Consider the following 24985-nt stretch of genomic DNA (forward strand, 5'->3'; position numbering starts at 1 on the left):
AAATTATTAAAAATATTTAATATTTTTTAAAATAAATAATTAGTGTTGGGATTTTTATAATTGTTATTATATTTGTAATTTCAACTTGTTGTTCGAGATGACTTAAAACTACAATATAAAATATTACATTTAAGTATAATAAATGGTTTTATTTTGTTCTTAGTTTTTAAATTAAATATTGAATCAAACCAATCATTTAAGAGAGAGAAAAATAGATAAAAAAAATCTGTTTTCATTGATTTTCGTAATTTTAGATCAGTTTTTTATTTTTATTTTTTTGGATATTTAATTTTAAATTTACCTATGTGTCAACAATGACAACTACTAATTTGACCAGTATATCCCAGTATTGATTGCACAATAAAAACATTTTGAATTAAGTATTTTTCTATAATTTGACTGCTTGCTTAAAAAATAGTTCTTGTTCATTTTTGTAGACGAAATTGGTATCAGATGCATTCCATCTTGTTTAGTTTTAACTCTAATAATTAAATAAAAACTTGAAAGTTAATGATTTATTATTTACTACAAGTAAATAAAAAAAATATTAAAATATAACTGAAATTAAATATAGATTTGTACTTATAAATAAATTATATTAATAAAATAATAAATAAAAAGTACTTACTTATATTCAACACACAATCAATTATTTACAATAATAAATATTAAAAAAATAAAATTAATAAAAATTAATGTTGATAACAAGACATGACAAACCTATACCAGTTGACCTAGTTAAATTTATATTGATATCATTCGTTACGAGTTGACCTGCATAACCTATTGTATATCGTCATCTCTACTTAAAATATTATTTATGTAAATAAATTTCTAAATAATGAACATTTTGAAGTATAATTTTTTATTACAACTTGTAAACATGAAATACTTACTAGTAATGAACCTTTACGACCAATAGCAAACCTTAAAACCTAAAATCAAAATGATAACTTTGAACTTTATTAATTAATAGTTAGATACATAATGTATAAAAGCTATTATAGAAATTATTCTAAGCTAGGCTTATTTTTTTTGTTGCAATAAATATCCTTTGGAAGAACTATTTTGGAAACAAAACTGAGAAAACTAATTTACCTGAGTGGACTTTAGCAACAAATTAAATCACTCACATGTAGTTCATTTTCTTGCCTTTTTTTTATAAAAACTTTCATGTAACTTGACATTTCAGATACGCTGATATCTCAAACATCACATAAAAAAAATATTATATAAAAAAATATAGAAAAATTAGACAAAAATTCATATATTAACTTTATAAAAAAAAATTACATGCTTACCTTTTGTGGATTCCACTCTATTACATAATTTTTTAGACCTTTATACAACTTTTATTCTAATTTAAGAGTCTTATAACTCACACTTTAACTAATGGTTTATTTATTTTTTGATAGAAATATATATTTCCAAAAAAAATATTTTTTAATTATTATGATCTAAGATCTTATTTATTACTTAAGGTCTTAAATTTTATATTATCTCATCATACTTTAATCATGAGATCTTAAAACATTCTAGACTTAAAATTATGATCTCAATACAAATGTTCAGTTTTTTTCTTCCTTCTCAAATATTTATTATAAATCATAATAAATGTTTAATGATTAAAAAACTTAACATTTTATAGTATAAATTATGTTCAAAATTACAAAATTAAAACATGGTTTTTTATTAAGTTACTTTTTTTTATATCATTTCAGTGAATTATATAATTTTTTTTTTCATAAAATAGACATAGGAATTAAAAAACTACAATTCACCTTCTTTCTATTATAAAATACTTGAATAAAAGAATGCCAATTTTAAATCTATTTTATCTAATTCATTTCACTCTATTATAGTATTATCTTCCCATGTACTTCATTCTATTTTGTTCCATCAAACTAAACATGTTCATAAAAAGTATTAACTTCATGTTTTGCAATTTCACTTGAACTGACTCCAGGGGACATAATAATTATTCTTCAATCAACTGTTTGATTACTTTATCTTTTTGTAGCAGTGATTATCATTCGCACTCCCTCATTGATTTTCAAAAATTCAACCCAACGAGTTTCAAACGCATGCCATGCTTATCATTATTCACTTCTTCAGGTGTGTAAAAATTCATGAATTCATGTAGCTAGCTTGAGTATGGCTTCCACCATGCTAGCTACACTTTTTTTTGTTCTGGATGAACAAAAAAGTATACTGATATCGAACAAGTTAAGTCACTCGATCTCGATGACCGACGGATCATATTAATATATATTAAAGACGCTTTAACTCTTTACAGGGGTGTAAGGTAAGTTGTTATGAGCTTTCCAATAAGCACTCTTCATTCAGAGTACTTACTTAAACGTCGATATCTTTTCAAGTCAATTTCGACCGAACACCAACAATTAAAGGAGAAAACTTGAAGAGAGAAACGAAAAGACAACCGGTACATCAACAATTGTACAACCAGTTCCAGGTATTATCTAGGCTCCTCTTTATCCGGTACAAAAAGTTATCAATATTTTAGTATATGTAGAGTTTGATAACATCATTCTTCTCTACAAAGTTGTTGAAATTCAATTTCAAGTGCACTTACTCCAACACCTCTGTGTTTTTGCTTGTTGTTGTGTATGTAAACAGCTTGATGCTTATGTACATTCACATAGCAAATATAGTTAAACAAATTCATAACTAACAAAAGATTACAACAACATGTATCTGTGAGTTCAAAAGCATAGTTTCACAGTACAGGATTAACTCCTAAATAACAAACACACGACTACAAAGTATCACATGTTCATGTTCTAGACGATGATGATGATGATGCCCTTATGATAAATAAGTAGGTGAATACATGTTATAGGGAGCACTGATCATGAAGTTAAATCAGTAATTTGATCCTGGAGAATCCCATGTTTCAGGTATGATTTTGTGAAGTGAACAACACTCATCACGGTTGGATCCATTGGAACAGCATTTGGAAGCAAAACGTTCCTGATATTGTTCATGCTGATCCATGACCTCCTCTATCTTCTGCAGAATATCCACAGTGGTTGGCCTATTTTCTTGGAAACGTGACACACACGAGAGGGCTATGTTCAGAAGAGGAAACGCCCATTGATGCTCATTCTCCCTAACTTCCTTGTCAAACACTTCTCCTGTCCATTCCTCCCTCACCATGGACCTCACCCATCTAGCAAGGTCTATTCTGCTAACTTCTATGCTTTTTCCTGTTAGCAGAACAAGGAGAATCACTCCAAAGCTGTATACATCACCCTTTTCTGTGAGGCTCTTTTCAGGAGCTGTGTATCCTTGAGAAGAAAAGAGAAAACCTCTATTTGGATCCATGAATTTTGATAAACCATGCTCACTTATCAGTGGCTCATTGTTCTCATCTAGAAGGATGTTTGATGGCTTCAGATTTCCATGAGGAATCACCTCCTCCTTGTCATCTAACTTCCTATATAGGAAGGCTAAGCCCCTTGCAATTCCACATGCTATATTCAGTCGCAGTTTCCATGGGAAATCTTTTCTACCTGCTAAATAATCTGCTACAAAACCAAAATCAGTTACTCCTAGTGTATTTGTACTATCAATAACATGACTTTTACTGTACAATATAATTCTTGATGGATAAGAGTGTAAAAACTCATTACATTATAGGTATATTCTACATAATTCTTACTTAAATTGACTTCATTAATTATTATCTGGAGGGCAATGCTTAAGAAAGTAAGAAATAAAATGTTATTCACTTCTGATATTTCAAAGAGCAATGATTAGCAAAATTTGTGCTTAAGTGCTGAATAACTTTTATACCATGATATAATAATTAATGTTCTCCTTTTTAGCATCAGTGTTCCTTGTACTATTGTAGTAAAGTGAGGTTTCAACAAGTGTTGTGCAAAATGATCAAGGCAGAAACATATTTATGCATGCAATACATATTTAGGAACACAGAGAAAGTGATGGATAGAGTATTGGAACTGATGAAAATTTTTAATCTAAACATACCGTTTAGCAGATTAAGTAGGCTTCCATTGTTCTGATATTTGTAAATGATGAATTTTTCTTCACTGGTGGAACGATAACCAACAAGAGGGAGAATATTTTGATGCTTCAAGTTACTAATCTTCCTCAATGTTTCACCAAATTCTTCCAAGGAAACCTGCAAATTCTTCAATCTTTTGACTGCATAGTGGTCATTGTTCTCCAGTTTCACCTTGTAAAGGCTGCTGCAAAAGCCTTCACTCCTCAAGTCAGCAGTGGCTCGAAGCAGATCCTCCAGTGTGAACCTTTCACGATCTTCAACAAAGAAAACAAGCTCAGAATCTCCTTCCTTTAGGTTCACCTCTTGAACTTCTTTAGGTGGAGCCTTTAACACATCATGATTCTCTTTAACTACCTTTCTCCCTTCATTCAACTTTGATGACTTGTTCACCATAAAGTAAAAGGATGACACAAGAACCACAGTGCCCAAAAGTAACACCACCAAAGTTCCAGTCTTCCAATTCCTTGAACCATTGGCATTATCAGAAACAGTGTCTGATAAATTATCTGGTGTCAGTGGCTGCATTGTGTTTGTGTCACTTTCTTTTAGCCCCTCTGTGGTACTATTGTTTTCCAACTTATCACTTGGTGTCACATAATAACTAGATAGTCTCTTATATTGTTGTTTACTAGGAATCATACCAGAAAACATGTTATTGGAGATGTCTAAGTTCCTTAGATCTTTCAGTTTTGTTAAGGCCATTGGCAACCTCCCACTCAATTGGTTGTTGGTTAAGTTTAAATGTGTCAACCTTGTACAATGCAAAATTGAAGGTGGAATGGTTCCTCTAATGTTGTTGTTGGCCAAGCTCAACACTCTTAACTTTTGGAGCATGCATAGGGAATCTGCATCAATTGTGCCACTAAGGTTCAAGTTCTCAAGCCTTATGTGCACAATATTGGTAGCATTTGAGTCACATCTTACACCATTCAACTTGGCCAAGCACAAATGTGATGGCGATCCAACTAAGGTAGTGTTATTAAGCACGTTTTGGGGATCAAGTGCCCTTAGGAAATTGAAGAAAGACTCAGATTCTGATAACTCACCTCTTGTACATTCTATGATAAAGAAAAGGGTAGCAAAGAAAAATAGCATGAACATAGAAAAACCTCTTGTGTTCTGCATTTTTTGTGGTCGTCCCTGTTGCTTCTTCCTCTGTTGTCAAAATGAATCGTGCTAGTGCTGCATGCTTCTCTATTTGTACATTGGATAAAGACATGTCTCTTCATAGGAACTTCCGTTTGGTACTTGTATTACTTGTTTTTATCATCGATGTTTTGTTAATAACTATGTTCATAACTACATGCAAGCTAAAAAGTTAAAACTGATACAAAACTCTAAGACATCATGTCAGTATAAATCTTCTCATGAAGCATTTATCCTTAGAATTTCTTAGGAAGTGATTTTACAGACACTTCTAAACTTTACAGTGTGTTTAGTTTGAGATTTTAACTAAAACAATTTGATTTTTGCATTAAAACTACTATATATTGAAACAGTTTTTGTATGAATTTTGGCAATTATATAAATGGATCTCATAAAGAGAAACACTATTTATACAAAATTTTACCACTAATAAAGATGTGATATAAATATTCATCTCTTCACTAAATTTGACATATCTCTTCTTTTATATATATGTATGGTTCTTGGATTTACCCTTTAAAAATAGAATGTAAGAATTCAAATAATCCAAAAACATCATTAATTAGGTAAAAAATACATGAGTCATTTTAATGAAAAGAAATATGTCCAAACATATTAAAGACACACATAATGGTCATATATATAAGAAAGAAAGAATAACTTTTATTTATTTATGTAATATCTAGGTGTGCCGGCTAAGATTTTTAAAGGCAAAACACAAAACTAAAAAATAAAATTAAAAAGTTTGAAGACATGATTATGTCTTCATCATACATAGATTTTTTTGGCTATATTTATTATTTATTTTTTGCTTTATTTTCTCAATTCTTATGATGATGTCCTATGGGTGAAAGGAATGAATGAGAGACAGAAAGGGAAAGAAAAGAAAGCCTTGTTTGGGAGAAACAAGACAAGAAGACAGAAAATAAAAGGAAATGAATAGAAAATAGTAAGTTAGAGATAAGATGAGTTGATGTTAAAAGACTTAAGAGGAAGATTACATTAAACCACTTCTTTGAATTTTAAATATTTAATATGAGAGAATTTTTTGGAGTAAAATTTGAAATTTTCATAATCAATTTTGTTACATATTTTTTAAAAAATACACAACCCATATATTTTACTATAAAGTATTTTAAATTTATTATAAAAAAAACTATATCTTCTTAAAAAAAGTTCATTCAAATGCAACGTAACTGTTAAATAATATTTTTTTTTTACATATGTATTAGCCAAAATGTTTTTTACATTGAAAATAAATTGGTTTTTTTCTTAACAATTTGGCAAATAGCTGTCTTACACATGGTTAGATTAACTAGCAACTGGCATGCCATGAATATGCTGCACATGAACAGCCAATCATTCAGTATAAACATTCTTTGACTTTCCACTCTGCAAAAACATTGTTCAAGTAAGGTTATTTGAATTAAAAAAATTGTAAACAAAGAAAAAGGACTGAAAAATAACATTATAGAATCAGATACCTTTTAAAAAGATAATTATGGATTATTTGATACCTGCCACAGTTTTAGTTTTGTAAAACAGCAGTATGTTTAAATAAATAAAAAATCTAAACACTGAACACAGGAAAAACCCTCCACCAAAGATCTATGATTGCAGCTGGTTCTATGCAAATGAATCTTCAAAAGACAACATATTTGGTTTCAAAATGGAGGAGAAATGCAGAATTTGCATGTTGGTATGCTATTTTTCAGCTACATGCACAATTTGCATGAGAGGTTCAAATTATGTAAAGGTCTACAAATATTTTCCATTCAAATTAGCTTCCTTCAAAGGATGCAAACACACTCTTTCTCTCCAAATTCATCACTTTCTTTGTGTCAGAAGAGGTCATTTGCTGATGTAAACAAGAAGAGTATCATTCTGATATCACTTGTTCATAATATGAGAAGACAAATACTAAGAAAATCTTCATCAATAGTGTTAAGTTCATAATTTTTTCTGGTATGATCTTCAACTTGTCTGTTTCTATTGAATATAAGGCTTTACATGTGTAACAATTGTGCCAAGTGTTCTCTGTCAAAATCTGGATTTGCTTTAAGGAAAAAAAAGATGTGGTACACCTAAGGGGTCACTACAATAATTCCCCAACAAAAAATAGTGGGGTTGCACGATACATGTTTTCTCTCTAAACCCTTTTATTCACACCCACTCCTCTTCATCATTAAGCTTACCTTTACTCCTATTTTTTAATATCAACAACTCATTTTGCTTGTTGTAGTTATTCTATGTAGCCTGGCCTCCAACTACAAATCTTGCTGCCCAAATTGCTTTCAAACCCTTGACTTCACTTTTTTCTTTGCCCTCAAAACAATTCAAACAACCCTTTTTCACCCTCCCATTTTGATTGCTTCAAGATCTCATTTCTCTCTTCAAAGTGACAGTGAAAGGAAGGGTTCATTGTTCATATCACAGATACTGAAGTGCTTCTATCTTGATTACTTCAAACCTCAGGCTTGTAAATTTAGAGTTTACTTAAATGAACTTATATAAAATGATTAAGTAAAACTTTTTTGAACAGTACACAAACTGTTCATTTTTATTTTCATGGATGAAGACTTCAATATATATATATATATATAGTAAGAGTAGTTTTAAAATTGTTATTTTATGTTTGGAAGAAATCCTTAACACATGTTCCTTTGTTTAAAATGGGATGACGCACCTTTTCAAAATACAATCTTCTTTCTAAACCTTTTCATAAATTTGTCAGCACTGATTTTATTATATTTTTCAAGATTTTGTAGTTATGTTTCATCACGCATCTATTGAATGACTGCTGATTACATCTTTTTTAGCATTTATTGTCAAATCAAATCAAATCATCATTCGGTATATGCTGCACAACTGTAAATTTTCCTATGTACAAAATGACACCATCACCAATCAAACCTTCCCCTGCTACACCCAAATCCAACCCTTGTCCAATTTCACAGCTTGTCAAATGGAAAAAAAGAGAAAAAAAAAAGTTTCTAGCCTGCCCTAAATAGGTAGGTGAATGAAATTAAGGAACCATTACATCAAATCAACATATTATACCAATGTAAGGACTGAGTACAGTTTTACTGGTAAGAAGAAGCACAAGTTTAGTCGTCATCATCAACAATCTCATCAAAGAAGGAGTCTTTGAGAAGGTCAGCTGCAGAAGGTCTAGCTCTTGGCTGAGCAAGGCACTTCTCAATGAAGGCCTTCACCTCTGGATCTTTCACCTTGTTCAGGGCTGCAGGTCTAACTCCAGAACACACCTTCTTGTAGATCTTTGCAACATTGTCACATTCACTGTAAGGAATCTCCACTGTCACCATTTCCAGCACACACATGCCAAATGAGTAAATGTCCACCAACTCTGTGTAGTCTTCATCATATAGCTCCGGAGCCATGAATTCTGGTGTGCCAAGAATCGTGTGGGCACAATGGTTCTTGCCCACAATTGCAGCCAAACCCAAGTCACCAATCTTAACCTGATAACAACGGAAAAAAGTTTACTAAAAACACATTTTGCCATAACATAACAGTATAATTAAGATTGTCTTTGGTTTTAATAGGTGGCTAAAGGCTTGTTTTCTTGGTCCTTGAAAACTATTTTCTATTTTGAAAAAAAAGATTAATAAGAACAGTTCCTAAAGATAATTCTTATGCCATCCTAACGAAGTTATTGAACAACTTGATATAAAGATCAAAAGCTTAGAAACACAAATGTTAGGTGGAAACCAGTATACACAGTGATAATGTATCACTTATTTCACCTCTCATTTTTCTTCATAAAATCAATTTTTTTAGCAAAACTTAAGAACAAGAAATAAAAAACAGTCATCAAATTGTTATTCTATGAACAATGTAATTCGATTGTTTTTTGTCAAGCAAACAGGAGACATGATAACTTGCTCGAGTTAATTACTTAGATGTCACACAGAACGTTTCGGAGCAAGGAAATTTAATAAAAAAACAAAAAGATTAAAACCATTTTCCAAAGTTTTTTTCACCTTGTCAATCTATCAAACACATTACAGAAAGAAAAACAATGATTGAGTAAAAGGGTTCACCTGGCCAGTATTCCCATTGACAAACACATTGCTGCAATTGAGATCTCTGTGAATGATGCAGGGATCATGCAAGTGCAGATAATTCAGCCCTTTCAGAATCTGCTTAGACCACTTCTTGAGGGCCTTCATGGAGACATGCCTGTGCTTCTTCCTATACTCCCTCAAATCACCACTGGTGCAAACCTCAGTGATGAAATTCAAAGTGTTGCGCTGGTCATCCCTCCACACATTGTAAAGTGCAATGATGTTGTTGTTGGCCAAGCTTCTAAGCAACCTCACTTCAGAGTAAAGCCTATCCACCATGGCAGGATCATCACAGAAGTTCCTCAGCTTCACTTGGTTCCAAGCCACCTCTATTCCTTCTTCCTGATCAAATGCACGGTACACTTTCTTCACAGCACCACACCCAAGTAACTCACTGTACCTACCATAGCGACCAGTTGGATCCGTCTCAACAAAGGGCTCAGAATCTTTGTCTGAAGGGTCAGGTGTAACAAACGGCATCTGTCACATACCACACTAATCAGAAACTCAGCAACGCCAAAATCAAATCAGATCAAACCAAATTCAGCATGCCACAAAAAAGAGGAAACGAATAATAACAAAACAAACCCCTTAAAGTTTTCAAATTGAAAATTTATTCAAACAAAAATTATCAAAGAAGAACAGACCTGTGTCACACTGGAGGAATTATTGCATAACAACAGATAAACAAAAACTAAAATTAGTGATAAAACATTTTCTAAAAAAATTAAAAAACCTGCCAGACAAATGTAACAACCTAAAATTAGCCAAAAAAACAATTTTTTTTATCTTGGTCATTAATTTTTAGTGTGACCACATATGTTCATAATTTTGATTCATCTCCACTTAATTGTAGTCAAAACTTTTGAATTTACCCAACAAAGTCAATAAAACCATGTATGTGTGACATGAAACATTACCTGGAATTGTGAACACAGAACATCCAATAATTTATCAGACATCATGAGTAAAACAGAAAACACACACAAAAGGCTTCAACTTCAAATCTGGTGAACTACATGAGTATGCATATAAGAGAAAAATGGTACATGAATCTAATGCATGAAAGAAGAAGAAGGAGAAGATTATATACCTTGAAGGGAACCGATTGCTGAACCCCAGAAGAAAAAAGCATGAAATTCTGCAGCTTTCGGCAGAAAAAAAGAGAGCTGACTACGCTCCAACCTCAATTTTTCCACAGAAAAACAAATGAAAGGTGTCAGAGACGTGCAAACGTTCTACTATTTATATAGAAATAATTAAGGGCCAAATTAATCATACTATTCAATATTGTTTGTTTTCTTCTATTCTTTTTATCCTTTTTCGAATTCAACTTTTCTACATTTTCTAATGGGGTGGTGTGAGCACTAAATTGGCTGTAATATAAAAGTTTATATCTTTGAAATTGTTCCTTTGTTTTTTATATAAAATTTTCATCTTCGATATCACTATAAATAATAACAATAATATGTCATTACACAAAAAAAAAAAATATTATTACAAAGGAAAACTAAATTAAAGGAAAAAAATTCATGCTTTTTTTATTATGTCAAAAAAATAAACTATATATTAACAAAGGAAAAAATATAAAAAAAGGAAAACTAAATCAAAGTTATATGTTAACAAAAATGATATATATATATATATATAAACTATATATATTCATAAAAAATTCTAAAAGTAAACTACAATTCTCTATAAATAAATCATAAATATCAATAATCAATTTATCAGCACACATGTTTCCTTAATTAAATATATGAATAAACATAAACCTGATTTTATTTGTCACAATCATTAAGAAAATTATTTCATCAATTACGAAACATCTATGATATATTAATAATAATAGTAAAAATTGTTCCCTTGTTTAAATTCCATAAAAATATTAACTTTATTTTCCTTTAAATAGGTTTCCTATTCAAATTTTGTAAACAAAAGCATTTACTGATCTCAATGTGTATTTACTCAATTCTTAATTGCTTAAATTATATGACTTTCAAACATTAATGAATTTAGAAAGAAAAAAAATGAATAAGGCAACAAATTGATTTTTTAAATTTTACAGAGGATAATAGTTTTAATTTTTTTCTATGATTGTATCTCTGTGTTATTCTAATTATTGATTTATGAATGAAGCATACAAAATACAAAAGTATCATTAAATGTTTTAAATATATTCATTAAATAAATATTTATACAAGTGTTAAATAGTTACTGTATTAGAAAAGTAAAAAATGAATACTCGTGTCAATCGTGTGTTTTTTTTTTTTTTTTGTGTTGAAGAAAGTCAAATCCTGCAACCTGGGAATTAACACGACTGCGTTTTGTTTGTCGGTCAACGCGTAAAGCGTGAGTGGTAGCGCGTGAGGAGCCAACAAAGATGAAGGCGCGTGTGGAGAGTTGTGATGATTGCATGTTTTTATTTTCCGGGAAAGAGGGAAGGGGTGGCTTTCGAATCACATTCTCCTCGTGGTCACAAGAATCCAAATAAAGATAAATGAGCAATTAAAGTTAACATTTATGATTTTTTTGAGAAATTAAAGTTAACATTTATGATTTTTTTGAGAAATTAAAGTTAACATTTATGATTTTTTTGAGAAAATAAATGTAACATTTATGATATTCTTGAGCAAATAAAGAACATTTATGACTTTTTTTTATCAAGAAATAAATTTGAGAGGATGAATTTAAAATGATTTTAAAAAAATTGTAAAGAAATTAAGATTTTTTGGATTAAGATACACAAAAATTTAGAATGATTTAGAAAAAATATTAAGATTGTTTGGATTAAGATAGATAAAGTAAAAAAAAATATAAGAAAGTTTTAAAAAATTGAGAGTGAATTGATGAATATAAGAAAATTTTAAAATATTATTACAAAATTAATATTAAATATTAATAGAAATACATAAAAAATAATTATTTTTTATTTCCATTATTTATTTTATTATAATATAAAAAATATTAATATTAATAAAGAAACTATAATGTTAAATATACATTAATAGAAAATCATTAAATAGAGATCAATTTTAAAGATAAAAAGTAATTAAAATTATTGGTATCTAAATTAGTTTCTATAACTGATAAATAGTATTTATAATGGTATTTAATTAGCTAAAAGGTTTTACTTAAATTATTTAAATTTTAGAATTAGTAGCTAAAATCTTAATAGCTCATTAAATATTAATTTATAAATTATTTATCAGTAATAGAAACTAATTTAGGTACATATCAATAATTGTTTAGGTTTCTAAAATAATATTTAATTTAGTCAATATAGCAACTAACTATTTTTTTACTAAAATTAATTTATATTTAATGATTTTCTTATAATAATATGTGTATATATATCAAAATATAATTTTCATATATAATTTATTAATTTTTATAAAAAAATAGCATATAATTAAACTTTCTTCACAAATTTTACCTTCTCTACAAATTTTAGTTTTAGGTAAAGAAAACATATTTTTCATGTTTTTAATATTTTTTCTCGTTTTTTAAACTTTCATTACAATCTTTCTATTGAACTTTTTCGCGCCTTGACGCGCTTTAATACAAAAAGATAGTTAAAGTGGTATATTTTTTTCTTATTTTCTCAAATGTTTTCTCATTCTCTACTATTTTCTTTTCATTTATTTTTCAATTATACATCCTACACTAAAAAAAATAAAGTATAAAATAATTTTATCTCATTAAAATTAAATTTAAAATAACTACATTATTATTCTAAAATATTTATTACCTTTTTGAATTTTGATCTGTAATATTGGAGATATATAGTACTCTATCAATTAGTATAATCTTTAAAGTGTAATGTACATTTTTATTGTTATTGTTTGGAATATAAGTAGTAATTATCATATGGGAAAAGTTATTTTTTATTTTGAAATTTCTTAATATGGAGACTATTCCACTAAATTAAATTAATGTTATATATTGATTTCTTAATATTTTTAATTATTGTTCTTATTTGACTTTTATCAAAATGAATTTAATTATTTTTCAACACTTTTCGTCTTTCCTTTCTTTGATGTGTCTTTCGTGATTTTTTTCCTTCACAACTTCTCGGTTATGTCGGACAGCTAGTGTGTACTTATAAGGTGTTCTGATAATAAAGTCAGAATTGTTTTAATTAAGTTGTTATCTTTCTTAAAAAAACACTCTACTTACCTTTTAATCAAGTCATATATTTATACTGTAAATTATTGAGTCTTTAACATTAGATTTTTACTATAGACTACAAAATTTTGATTTGACAACTTTTTGACTTTGACCATTGTTCTTCATTTTACCATTTTAATTTAAACTTGAATTTTAATATTCTTTAAATTATCAATGAATAAAACTAATAATATATTATAATAAATTTTGTTTATCATAAACTAAAATAATATGAAAAAATTGTATTATCTTAAAATTTAAAGATATCGATTTCTTATTTAAACCAATACCTTGTTTATTATTATAAACTAATGAATCCCATGTGATGTTGTAGTATGATATAATATAACTATAAAATAAACAATTTCCTTATAAATAATGTTTTATATAAGTCAAACCATATATTATTTGAAGATGCTTTCTTTAATTGCTTTCATTAGTCAAACATGCATCATATAATTTTTTTTCGATAATTCATTGAAAAAGTAAAACACTTTTAGTAATCTTATTTAACTAATTAATAAAATCTAATGCTAGCAGAAATAAAAAATATGAATCTACCAAAAACAAATAAAATATTAAACTCAAGTAATATTAGAATACAAAAATACTAAGTTTATATATTAGTTATTTATACTATTAATAAAAAAGTTAATCAAATTTCTCAATGCAAAAAAAAAGTAAATAATCTGATTCAAAGTGGAAAGTGATATAAAAACGAATATTTCTTTTAAAAATATAAAAGGACTTTATTTAACTTTTTCGTAATAGTACGAACAAACAAATGAAATGAAATATATAAATATTAAACTTTTTTCTAAAAAAATTATGCGAATAAGATATACTTTTAATTAAATATTTGTATGCTTATTAAAAATAGTGATCAAATTTATTTAATAATTTTGATTTCGTATAATAAAGTTGTGATTTTTTAAATGATTCTCAGTTATGTTTATTACAAATATGTTTAAATTTAACAATAATAAGAGTGTTTTAAAATAGTAAGCGTAAATCATGTTTAAGAAATTAAAATTAACCAATAATAAATTCACTAAACATTATTTTTTTATTATATTTGATTCGTAGTGAAGTTAAACCTAAAAATATTGTAGTTTGACTTTATCCATGGCGTGTGGTGGAATCAATATCCAATATCATGTGAAATAATTATTTTCCTTTATTAACATTTATGCTTATCATTCTGAAAAATTCTTCAAAATAAATTAATCATTAATTAATTTCTGACTTTACAACATCCTTTGATGACCAAAGTTTATAGAATTCATATCAAAATTTTCTTTTTATTTCATTGTTTGGTTCTTGCCCCACCAAATGTACAAGTTACAATATATAAAAGAGTTTATTAAAAATGAATAAAAAATAGATTAAATTACAATTCTATTTGTTTTTTAAGTTTAGTCACTAGATTTTAAAGAGTTTTCAATTTGGTCCAATATTCAATTTTGTACATATCTAAGTTATTTTATGTTGCTCCAACATGTTTTTTTAAAGAGTCATGATTTTCATTACAACAATTTTAAATAATAAATAATTTCATGTTAAGAAGAAAAAAATAAAATGTTAAGTTTTAATTAGTATAAAAGTACTTTTCAAAAAGGAATGTACAAATTATTCACATAGGAATTTTAGGAATTTCAAGTGGAATGGAGGTGGCCCACGAATAAAAAAATAATAGATTGGATTTGAATAAAGGGTTTTTGCATTTTGCAACTCCAATAATTTAAATTTGCACCCTATGAATGAATGGAATGACAAAGTTATCTTGATAAAATTTAAATTCCAAATTCTACATTCTATAATGTATTTATAAATCTGGGGTATACTTTGGAATGTGTAATGTGAAATGTAATATTACATTTGACTTTATAATGTATTATTTCATTTATCACATTTTAGAGTGTATTTGTTTTTTGAAAAAAAAAACCTTGTGAACAAAGGAATTTAATATGCATTCATATACTAAAATTTGTGAGTGTGCATTCCCAACAACTTCTTTCTCGCACCCAACAACGGAGGCTTGACTTGAAGGATCCCTTGAACGAAGATAAACCTAGGAGCGCGAAGGTCGTCCATTGTTACGCTGAGTGAAGCATCATCTGTGAGAGAGTTCGACGATGAAAATGAACGAAGGCACCGAAGAAGACAATCAGTTTTAACATGCGTGTGTGTTGGAGATAGTTTTAGGCGGAAGTCATTTTTTACTTCCGCATATGCTTGTGCGAAAGGTATTTACATGTTGCATATGGCTACATCGGAAGGGTTTGCTTATGAATGAGTTCCGGATATTAATATCCATATTTACTGCGGATGAAGGGATCCAGAAGCGTTTCTTGCACTAGTTTTTTATGATCATTGATGTTCCTACTATCTCTGCCCTTACAATTTGTGTTATAAGATTAGGGCACTTAGCAATATGGTATTTTTTATTTGTTATTTTATACTATCTTTGTTCCATTTTAATTTTGATTGGATGTTATTTTTATTATTGAACCAAGTGGTGTTCAAGTTTTGAAGAATTCAAATCCTTTGAAGGATGTTGAAGTCTTGGCTGTGCTTGGTGTTGCTGTGCTGGTTTAGTATAGTTCTGGGGTAGTTTGGATGTTGTAATCCACCCTTTGATTAAATCTAAAGCATAGGCATTCTCAATCTTTGTGAAAGTAAAATGTTTTCAAACTAAGTTAAAACAACCGATTGTTTTGTCGAAACAACCGATTGTTTATACTTAGGTGTTTTGAGAAAAAGATTGAAACTGTTTTTAAAATGGTTGAACTGTTAAGTACCAAAACAACTGATTGATTCGAGAAAACAACCGATTGTTTGTTTTGGGACCATAACAGAAAAACTGTTTTATCTTTGACTGAGCTTTAAATGATTTAACTGCTTACGCTCTCGTCATTAAATGCTTTGACCAATCTTTAAATGCAATTTAAGAGTTTGTTAAGATTTGATAACAAACTACATCTTTGAATATATTCAGAAAAACAGATTTGACATTTTAATCTTTTGACAAGTTTTGAAAAGAGTTTCTGAGTTTTTCAAAGAGCTGAGATTGCTAAGAGTTTGGGATTGATCAAAGTGTATGGAATAGGATTCTGCTCGTATTGATTTCAGATTATCTTCTGTAACAAGTGTAATCCTTGTACTCTGAAAAACTAGTTTCGTTTCTGTGTTTGCTGAGATTGGCTGTGTGTTCTTGAGGGGATCAAGATCAGCAATCTTAGTGTTGGTGTGTTAGCCAAGAAGAGTGTGTGTCTTGAGGTGTTCTAGGTCTTCTCTTGGTTGTTGTGTAAGTGATCAAGGTGTGATTGCTTAGTGGATTTCCTCAGGGTTTCTGAGAAGACTGGATGTAGCTCTGGGTTTGGAGTGAACCAGTATAAACAACTGTGTACAATCTCTCTATCTCTAACTCTTTAAATTCAGTTTTATTTTGTTGTTTGCTAGTATAAACAACCGATTGTTTCTGCGAAACAACCAATTGTTTTTCTGGTACTGCAGCTTTTGCTTGCTATTTTGGCGAACTGAATTTCTGAATCAATTGTTTCTTGAGATAATTTCATTATTGTTTTAAAAGTTTACGAAAACCCTCTTTAAACAATTCACCCCCCTCTAGTTTAAAGCCATCTATTCTAACATTTATGAATAGTAAAATGGTGAGGACTAGAGGTGAAAGACGTTCTAATTCGGACCGTGTGTGACCAACTGCATCGGTTAGAAGAAAACGGGGTGGTCCTAGTACTTCAGTTCCAAATGAAGACTTTGAAGATTATATTGAACAAGAAGAAGTTGAAATTGATGACGAAGGCTATCTAGGAGGGCCAACATAGAGATGAACCACCATTGTCTCTGCCAAATCATGATTGTGAGAACCACAAATTAATTCAACCATTCATCCTTGCCCACCTTTCATTGGTTTGCCTTGCATTCTGAAAGGACACTCACACTTCCTACTTTTCGTTCGACTGATATCTACGTCTTTTTTATACCGTTTGTATTTACCTTCTCTCTCACAACCTAATAATACGTAGGTCATCCTTCCTCGTTGCCCCGTCCATGTATCCGACCCCAATATAACAATAACAAACCCATAACTATAGTCAACACTTCTCGCCCACTCTAACAGCTCATCTCGATCACGAAATACCTATAACAACATATGCCAAAATTTAAAATCATTCATAAAAATAACATTCACAAGCCTAATATTTACCATACATCATTTGTAGTAAATGCCTCACTACACTCATGTGCCCTATGTTCATTGTCTAACGCGTTATAAGTTATTGACTGCTTTAGATCAACATCATCTAATCTATTACACACATCAATCTCCCTTGGAATTTCCATTGTATGCATTGACAATGCTGAAAAAAAAAACCATCACTTAGCTTTTGGATAAATAAATCCATAACGCAAAAAACATAATTCCGCATTCCCAAATTCGGAACACATACATTATCATTATGGATACGTACATCCGAAATGCAGAACCCTATTCTGGATAATGATATCTGTAAGCTACTTTTACACTACGGATACGGGCGTCCGAAGCTTCAACTGCAAATGTTAAATAATTACGAATTTTTACATTCGAAGTGACTAATAATGAATTTTGGATGCCAACATCTGTAAGGTAATAACCAGGCTTCTGGATAACGAAATGCGAAAAACTAGTTTAAATGAGTTCTTACCTCACAACAATGTCAACCAGACCTTGGCTTGAAAACGTCCCTCCACAACTACACTAAAAGCACCTCCTCTGCAGCTCAAATCACCACCAAAACAAAAACCAAGCTTTTGTGCACCTCACTCTACACGTTTTTTCAAAATAAAGAAGACAAGGGTACAATGAGGTTTTAAAAAGTTCGTCGGGTGCCAGTTAAAATTGATTGGGTGCAGGAAGCAATTGCCTTTTAATTAACGGGGTGCAGAATGCAAAAACCTTAAACAAATCAGCCCACACATTGTGGGAACACAGGCCCAACTTAACAATTACCAGTGAGATTCAGATACAACATTTTCAGATTTCACGGTGATTTTGTATTTTGCATTCTGCAACCTAATCACAACAATTCATTCAGGAACACAAAGCAAAGCACTGAACCACCTTGTCTAACATCATCATCATCATCATTGTGGTTTCAATTTTAGGGTTTTGAATTTGGAAATAAAAGTGTTCATAATCCTTCATCTCTCTCCGAGAGAACAGAGGAACAGCAACAGCAATGCAGACGTCGACGAAGACCATCTCTGCGGCTCTGCAACTGGTGGACGCCAAGAAGGAGAGTTTGAAGAAAGCCTACGACGATCTCCAAACCCATTCCTCACTCCTCTCTTCCTCCTTCTTCCCTCCCTCATGGTCCCACATCGATGCCCACTTCACCTCCCTCCACAACTCCCTCTCTGAACGCTTTCAGCTTCTTCATTCCCTCGATTCTCAACAGCAACACACTCACTCACCACCCTCTCCCTCCAAAGATTCCATTTTTCCGCCCTCCCGTTCTGACCCATCATCGCGAAATGATGCTGCATTGCCCAAAACCCACGCGGAACGCATGATTGCCCTCTGCAACTGCATGGATGGAAAAGGGTTGCGGGACTACGTTGGGGATCATTTCAAAGACAAGGTTGCGCTCGGGGTTGACCTCCAGAGTGCCTTCAAGCGTGCTTCCGATCCCGCGTCGATGGTTCTCGATGCATTGGACGGTGTCGTGGGTGCGAATGTAGTGAAAGATGACAAGGAATTGCGCAAGAGGAAGAGGACTTGCGGGTTGTTGTTTCAGCAGTTGAGGGCTGCGTCCGTTTCTGTGAGTTCTAAGGTGAGTAAGAGAGCAAAGAGGTTGTGTGTGGAGTGGAAGGGGAGCTTGGCAAGTGAAGGTGGTGGTGATGGTGTTGGGGCCATGACTTTCTTGCAGTTTGTGGCGGCTTATGGGTTGTTCTCTGAATTGACAAAGAATGAGATTGTCAGCTTCTCTGCCATGGCTGCTGCCAATGATGATCTTCCTGAGCTATACAGAAGTGTTGGTTTGACAGACAAAGTTCCAGGTTGGAGCCCTTTCATTTGAATTTGATGTTTTGGTTTAGTATGATGAGGTGTTAGGAGATGCTGTTACGTAGCCGCGTTTGTGTTTTGTTGTTGTAGGCTTGTAGCTTGTTACCTGTTGTTGTGACTCTAGTGTTTAGGGTTAATGGTGTTTTTAGTTTCTGTAATCTTGAAATTTGCAAATGTTAATCCCTTAAACTGTGAATCAGCAAGTATTTGCCCCAGGAGTTTTAACTTTTAGGGGCTAAAGTTGAGTATTTCAAGATTACTAGGTGGAAACTTATCATTTTGAATGTTGGGGATTACTGACGAGGTTGACACAAATAGTTGTTTGGATCTTTTAAACATATGAAAGGATTTCGATGGTTAAATATGCGAATAGTGCAACACCTGTTGGTGTAGGAGCTGGCAATAACTGATAATCTACTTCCTTATGGAATTAGTCCTATGGTTTCTGGTTGTGATGATACCTCTGGGTCTAGTTCTTGATCTAGAATAAGTTGGGAACTAAACCTAAAGATAATCCATTTTCAGCGACTGAAAACACTAGTAACCACTAGTGTTTATGTTATGTGGTCTTGGAGTTGGAATTTTTTAAAAATAGTGTAATGTTGTAAGTTGAAATGGTTATGCTGCCGTTATTTGATTTCTACTTTTTCCCTTTTTGGTGTTTAATTTGTGAGGGAAATTTTGTTTTGGGTGTTTTGCAGGTCTTGTTCACAAACTTGTTGACAGGTGCAGACATATTCTAGCTGTCAAGTATGTTTTTGAGTTCAATCTTGCTGATAAGATTCCACCAATTCCCATTTTGAAAGCTCACGTGAATGAATCTCAGAAACTTGCTAAAAGACTTTCTGAGGAAGGGAAGTCACTTGTAAGTATTCTCCCCATGATTGTTACCCGGGGTATATGATGTCACTGCCTGTATTTATTTGGGTGTTTTTGCAGAATGAAATCACAGCCAGAGAAGTCCATGCACTGAAATCGGCAATTAAGGTTATTGAAAGTCATAATCTTCAAACAGAATATCCACCTGAAAGCCTTCAACAGCGTATAGACCAATTGACGAAGCATAAGGCAAATTTAAAATATAATGCGTCTGCTTTTTCTGCCAAGCCTCCTTCTCATCAGCAGCTACAAAGTGGGATCAAGCGTCCTCGAATTTCTGCCCCAGTTGGTTCTGCAGCTGTTCTGAATAGTGTCGGTGGTGCCAGTTCAACCCCTCACCACTACAAACAACCTCATTTCCAGTCATCAGGTTTGTTGCTGGAGCAACAACCTTTGTTCCATCCACCAGGTTTGTTGTTGGAACAACAACCTCGTTTCCAGTCATCAGGCTTGCTGCCTGAACCACAACCTCATTTCCAGTCACAAGGTTTGTTATCGGAACATCGAAATCCGTACATGAACTTGCCAACCATGTCATATGGCATGAAGGCTCCATCCCCAACCATCTTGCCTTATACAGGCACCTCAACTGGGCCTTATGGTCTTGATGGTGTCCCAATGGGTCCCAGTGGCAATCTTGGTCATGGTAGTTCTCTTCCAAATTCATCAGAGCCACTTGTGCTGTCTGGTTATCATGATAGTGTCTCTGCTTATGGTGTGCAACATTATTATCAAACCTCTTATCATCAGTAGATCAAGAAATTGCTTTTTCTTTTGAATGCTGAACTCCTGGGTTGGTAGCTTTGGTATTAGTTTCTCCACGACTTTGCACTTCTGGCCTTTAAATTGTAAAAACATAGCTTGCTTTGTTGATCTCCATGAGTATAGGAAAGGAACTAGATTCTGCACGAAGGGTTGTGAGGGAATGATTTTTTTCACAAATTTGATTACTTGAATAATTTTACTTCTATAAGCTTCCTTTTTGGTTGATCGTGGTCTTCTTTAAACTTCACTTCACTGCTTTCGCACTTCATCGCTGCCTAGACTTATTTCTTTTCCAGGCATTAAGGCCTAAGATAGGGGGTTTCAAAGGGATAACCCGTGCAAATAGAAACTTTCCAAATTTTCTAGGTTTAGTGTTGCTTGTGATTAGTTATTACACGAGTCTGCGCTATAGTTGTTTCAAGAGGGTTTCATTTTTTTCCACGTCCTAGTGCATAATTTCATACTAGTAAATGATAAAAAAAAAATTAAATTCAGTTATGGGTTTATCTTATCAAAATTTATTAATGGAATGATAAGTATTTAGCATTATTCACACCCAGACAACTCTATCTAGATTTTAACTTTTGTTTGGCTGCATCTCACACTGTACAAAGAAATTCAATTTTCTCTTCCATCGGTTTTAAGGATTTTAGTCCAAAAACAGAGGGTAATACATCCGTTCCTGAAGCCTTAAAATAATCCTAGGGGAATGGTGTTCATTGTTCTCATCCACGAGACTATGCATCATCCACATGGATTGAAAAATACAACATATTTGTTTTGTTATTTTGTCAATATCCTGTATGAACTGTCTGTTGTGCTCGTGTGAAAAAATTATTTTCAGTACAGTTTCTTATCTATGGTTTCTTTGTCTTTTGGCCAATGAGTTTTCTGTATGAAATAAAATAAATTGTTGGTTTTATTTGGTTCTTTTAAACATGTTTTTTGTGCCAAAATTAGCAAAGAAACTATGTTTTAATATCTTTGATTTGAAAATTCCTCTGTATTTTGAACTGATTCATATCTCTTGATCGTGAAGGGTGCTTATTACGGATTATGGCTGCCACTGTACTATAATAATCATCTGTTTGAATCATATCTCATTGTGCATTTGACATTTGTTTTGTTGACAACTTACATCCAATGAATAATATTTTTATTTTGTCTAATAGAACCAATTCTAGTTCAGTATATTGCATCTTCAGTATATGTAGATGAATTGATGTTAAATGTCATCATGGTAGTGGTATTTGGTTGAATCATGGTCTGTATGCTTTGGTCTATAGTAGTTGAGGTCTCTATTTTTAGAAAGCAGCCCAAATTACAATTTGTTGGGTTCCTATCGCCTTGGGCTAGTCCAGGTTATGTGACACTGAAAATGTAGGAAAGTAAACTTTTGGGCTGTCTGAAGTCTAATATTTTGTATTTTTTTAATCATGAAGAAAAATGCCTAGGGGCATTGCCTCACATTGTCACACTTCCCATGACAATCACATGGCTTATGTTTGAACGCCATGTTTTCTGATGGTGGGTTATTGTTGTGAGTCCTTTGCATGGCCTGTGGACCTATGCTATATCTGGATTTTGACAGCCATTTCCTCCTGCAATGCCCCCAGCAAAAAAAAGGAGGAATACAGAGAAATTGCCACATTGAGGCTGGTGAAGTTAAGATTAACTTGTGAAATGAGTTTCGACAATTCTTTTTTAGTGTGTGTGTGTGCATGCATATCCTACTAGGTGTAGGGTCACTTGGCAATTTTTTAGCACCATTTGGTTTTATGATTTATGCCTCTGCACAGTAGTTTGATCTTTTAAGTTTCATCTCTGACTAGGGGAAGTTATTAGCTGAATGAATGAATTAGCTTGAATGTTACCTATGAATAGTTAAGTTAACACAAAAAGAAGGGCAAGTGTATGAGAGGGATCTGATACTGTTGTACCTTTGAAGTGATCTATTACCTATGATAAGATGTGTCTGTGAAGATTATTCATCTCACCTTCTGAGAGACCATTTCTTATCTTTTTGTATTGATGGTTTGGTAATGCAACATGTAAGAGACCTCGTTTTCTGTATGTTTACTAACGATGGTTGAGACGTATTCTCAGTGTGTTCCATGGAAATTGGCCGTAGATGACTTGCCATCTCTCTTCTTTTTTGGTACTGAGAATTTCATTCAGAAGAAAATGGACCTTGCATCCCTCACCTATTCATGACTGATGCTTTTCATTTGGCAAAGAACACTGAATAATATTATATATGAACTGTGTTTTACCAGATTTAACATTAGTAGGAAATACACTACCCAGATTCAATATTTTATCTTAAGCTATTAAGTCATATATTATGGGTATTTTATTTGTTTTCATTTGCCATTTTTTTATATGAACTACCATCCTAAAGCTATCAATAAAGTAAAGCAATTCAATTTACAAGAAGCAATTCAGATAGTGAGTTTATATCTTGTGGCATTTTTAATCATAAGGATTCAAATGAGATTTTTTTTATGCAAAACCTTTCATACACACTGAGAAATAAGCATCAAAAAGTTAAAAATTAGTTTTAAAACTTTAAAAACCTCTTTGGTTTTTGCATAAAATTCTTGAGATATAAGTTATGTAGTGCAGACACCAACGCGAACTGATACGGTACGAACATGGAGATACATATAATATTTAAAATATAGGACAAGGGACACGAATTTATATTATATAATTATGAATTATATAAATTGATAATAAAGAATAAGGATTTATGTGCATAAATATGTTTTTTCCGGTTGGTTCAAAGTGATTTGTTCCTTAATTTTATAATCATAATAAAAATTTACATAATAAATTTGAGTTTTTAAAAAATTAATGGATTTATCTTTTTTAAAATCGTGTTAGAATTGTAAATAATTTTTGAATTAGATACTTCTATGAGTACGTGTTCTATGAGTGTTGATATTTGATACGAACATTCTATGTGATACAACCTCTCTTTCCTATATAACATAACACTTTTTTTGTACGGTTTTAAAATTTCATGCATTAAATAAATTGGAGAAAGTAAATGCATGGTGAATAAGCAATTCATCTTTCAATTTTATTGGGAAATTTTTACCAAATAAGTGTGATGAGAGATGGACAAGACAGGGAATTTTGGATGTGACAAAAGACGTGCTTTAGCATTTAATATAGACAAATTTATTTGAGGAAGAATATTACTCAACACAAAGATTGTAAAGATTTAGAAAACCAGTGAGAACTTTGCTTTAACTGCATCTCAAGCCGTTAAATGCTTAGATTTGTTGTTGTTGCTGCTTTCCTTTCTCTTCACCTAATCATAGCCCAAGTACACCCTTCCAATTCCTCTGTCTTCAAACTGCTAAAAGTAAAAAACCACACCAATTTGAGAAAGGAAAACAAACTCTAATGAAATGTTTCAATCTCTTGTGCTTTTCTAGACCATGTTCATTAATAATACCCTATACATTATAGTACTAAACCAAAACTTAAGCCTCAACTCCTTTTTAGCCTCTTTGAACAAAATGGTGTGATATCAGTAAAGAAAGAAGATATTTAATACAGTGAGACCAACATGTTAACTTACTCTTTCCAAGATCTTTACAGCATATCCATGAAAAATTGACAACATTCTCATTTATTATTGTGACAGAAAAACACCCAAATGGAATTTAATTTAAGTGGTCAGGTCAACAATTGCCACATTTAGACCCCCTAAACAATGTAGTCAGTGAGTGTCCAAAACCTCTAGCACCACTCCATTCTGTGAACTAATTGGTGTTAAATCCATTTCTGTTTCTCATTTTTTGTCAC

The 24985-nt window shown here is 31.5% G+C and overlaps 3 protein-coding genes across 5 annotated transcripts; 1 reads left to right on the forward strand and 2 right to left on the reverse strand.

Annotated features, from left to right (window-relative positions):
• Positions 1-2657: 2657 nt before the first annotated feature.
• LOC137826861 (probable inactive receptor kinase At5g53320) lies at positions 2658-5275 on the reverse strand. The gene is made up of 2 exons (XM_068633011.1): positions 4012-5275; positions 2658-3545 (listed from the first exon to the last, which is right to left on the reverse strand). Exons 1-2 carry the CDS (start codon positions 5171-5173, stop codon positions 2884-2886), a joined length of 1824 nt encoding a protein of 607 aa, XP_068489112.1. The 5' UTR covers positions 5174-5275; the 3' UTR covers positions 2658-2883.
• A 2708-nt stretch (positions 5276-7983) lies between these two features.
• Positions 7984-10644, reverse strand: LOC137825627 (probable serine/threonine-protein kinase WNK11). Of its 3 annotated transcripts, none has more exons than XM_068631344.1 (3): positions 10376-10644; positions 9259-9762; positions 7984-8676 (listed from the first exon to the last, which is right to left on the reverse strand). In XM_068631344.1, the coding sequence occupies exons 1-3, from the start codon at positions 10415-10417 to the stop codon at positions 8302-8304; spliced, it is 921 nt and encodes a 306-aa protein (XP_068487445.1). In that variant the 5' UTR covers positions 10418-10644; the 3' UTR covers positions 7984-8301. The 3 variants fall into 3 exon arrangements, with proteins under 3 accessions (XP_068487445.1, XP_068487446.1, XP_068487444.1); XM_068631345.1 differs by having other exon boundaries at positions 9259-9777; positions 10376-10500; XM_068631343.1 differs by lacking the exon at positions 10376-10644 and adding an exon at positions 10203-10343.
• Positions 10645-18492: 7848 nt separating this feature from the next.
• LOC137823462 (FRIGIDA-like protein 1) lies at positions 18493-23157 on the forward strand. Its single transcript, XM_068628608.1, has 3 exons — positions 18493-19515; positions 20224-20387; positions 20462-23157. The coding sequence occupies exons 1-3, from the start codon at positions 18696-18698 to the stop codon at positions 21152-21154; spliced, it is 1677 nt and encodes a 558-aa protein (XP_068484709.1). The 5' UTR covers positions 18493-18695; the 3' UTR covers positions 21155-23157.
• Positions 23158-24985: the final 1828 nt, after the last annotated feature.

This window comes from Phaseolus vulgaris, chromosome 8 (assembly GCF_000499845.2).
Source record: "Phaseolus vulgaris cultivar G19833 chromosome 8, P. vulgaris v2.0, whole genome shotgun sequence".
NCBI classification, from domain to species: domain Eukaryota; kingdom Viridiplantae; phylum Streptophyta; class Magnoliopsida; order Fabales; family Fabaceae; genus Phaseolus; species Phaseolus vulgaris.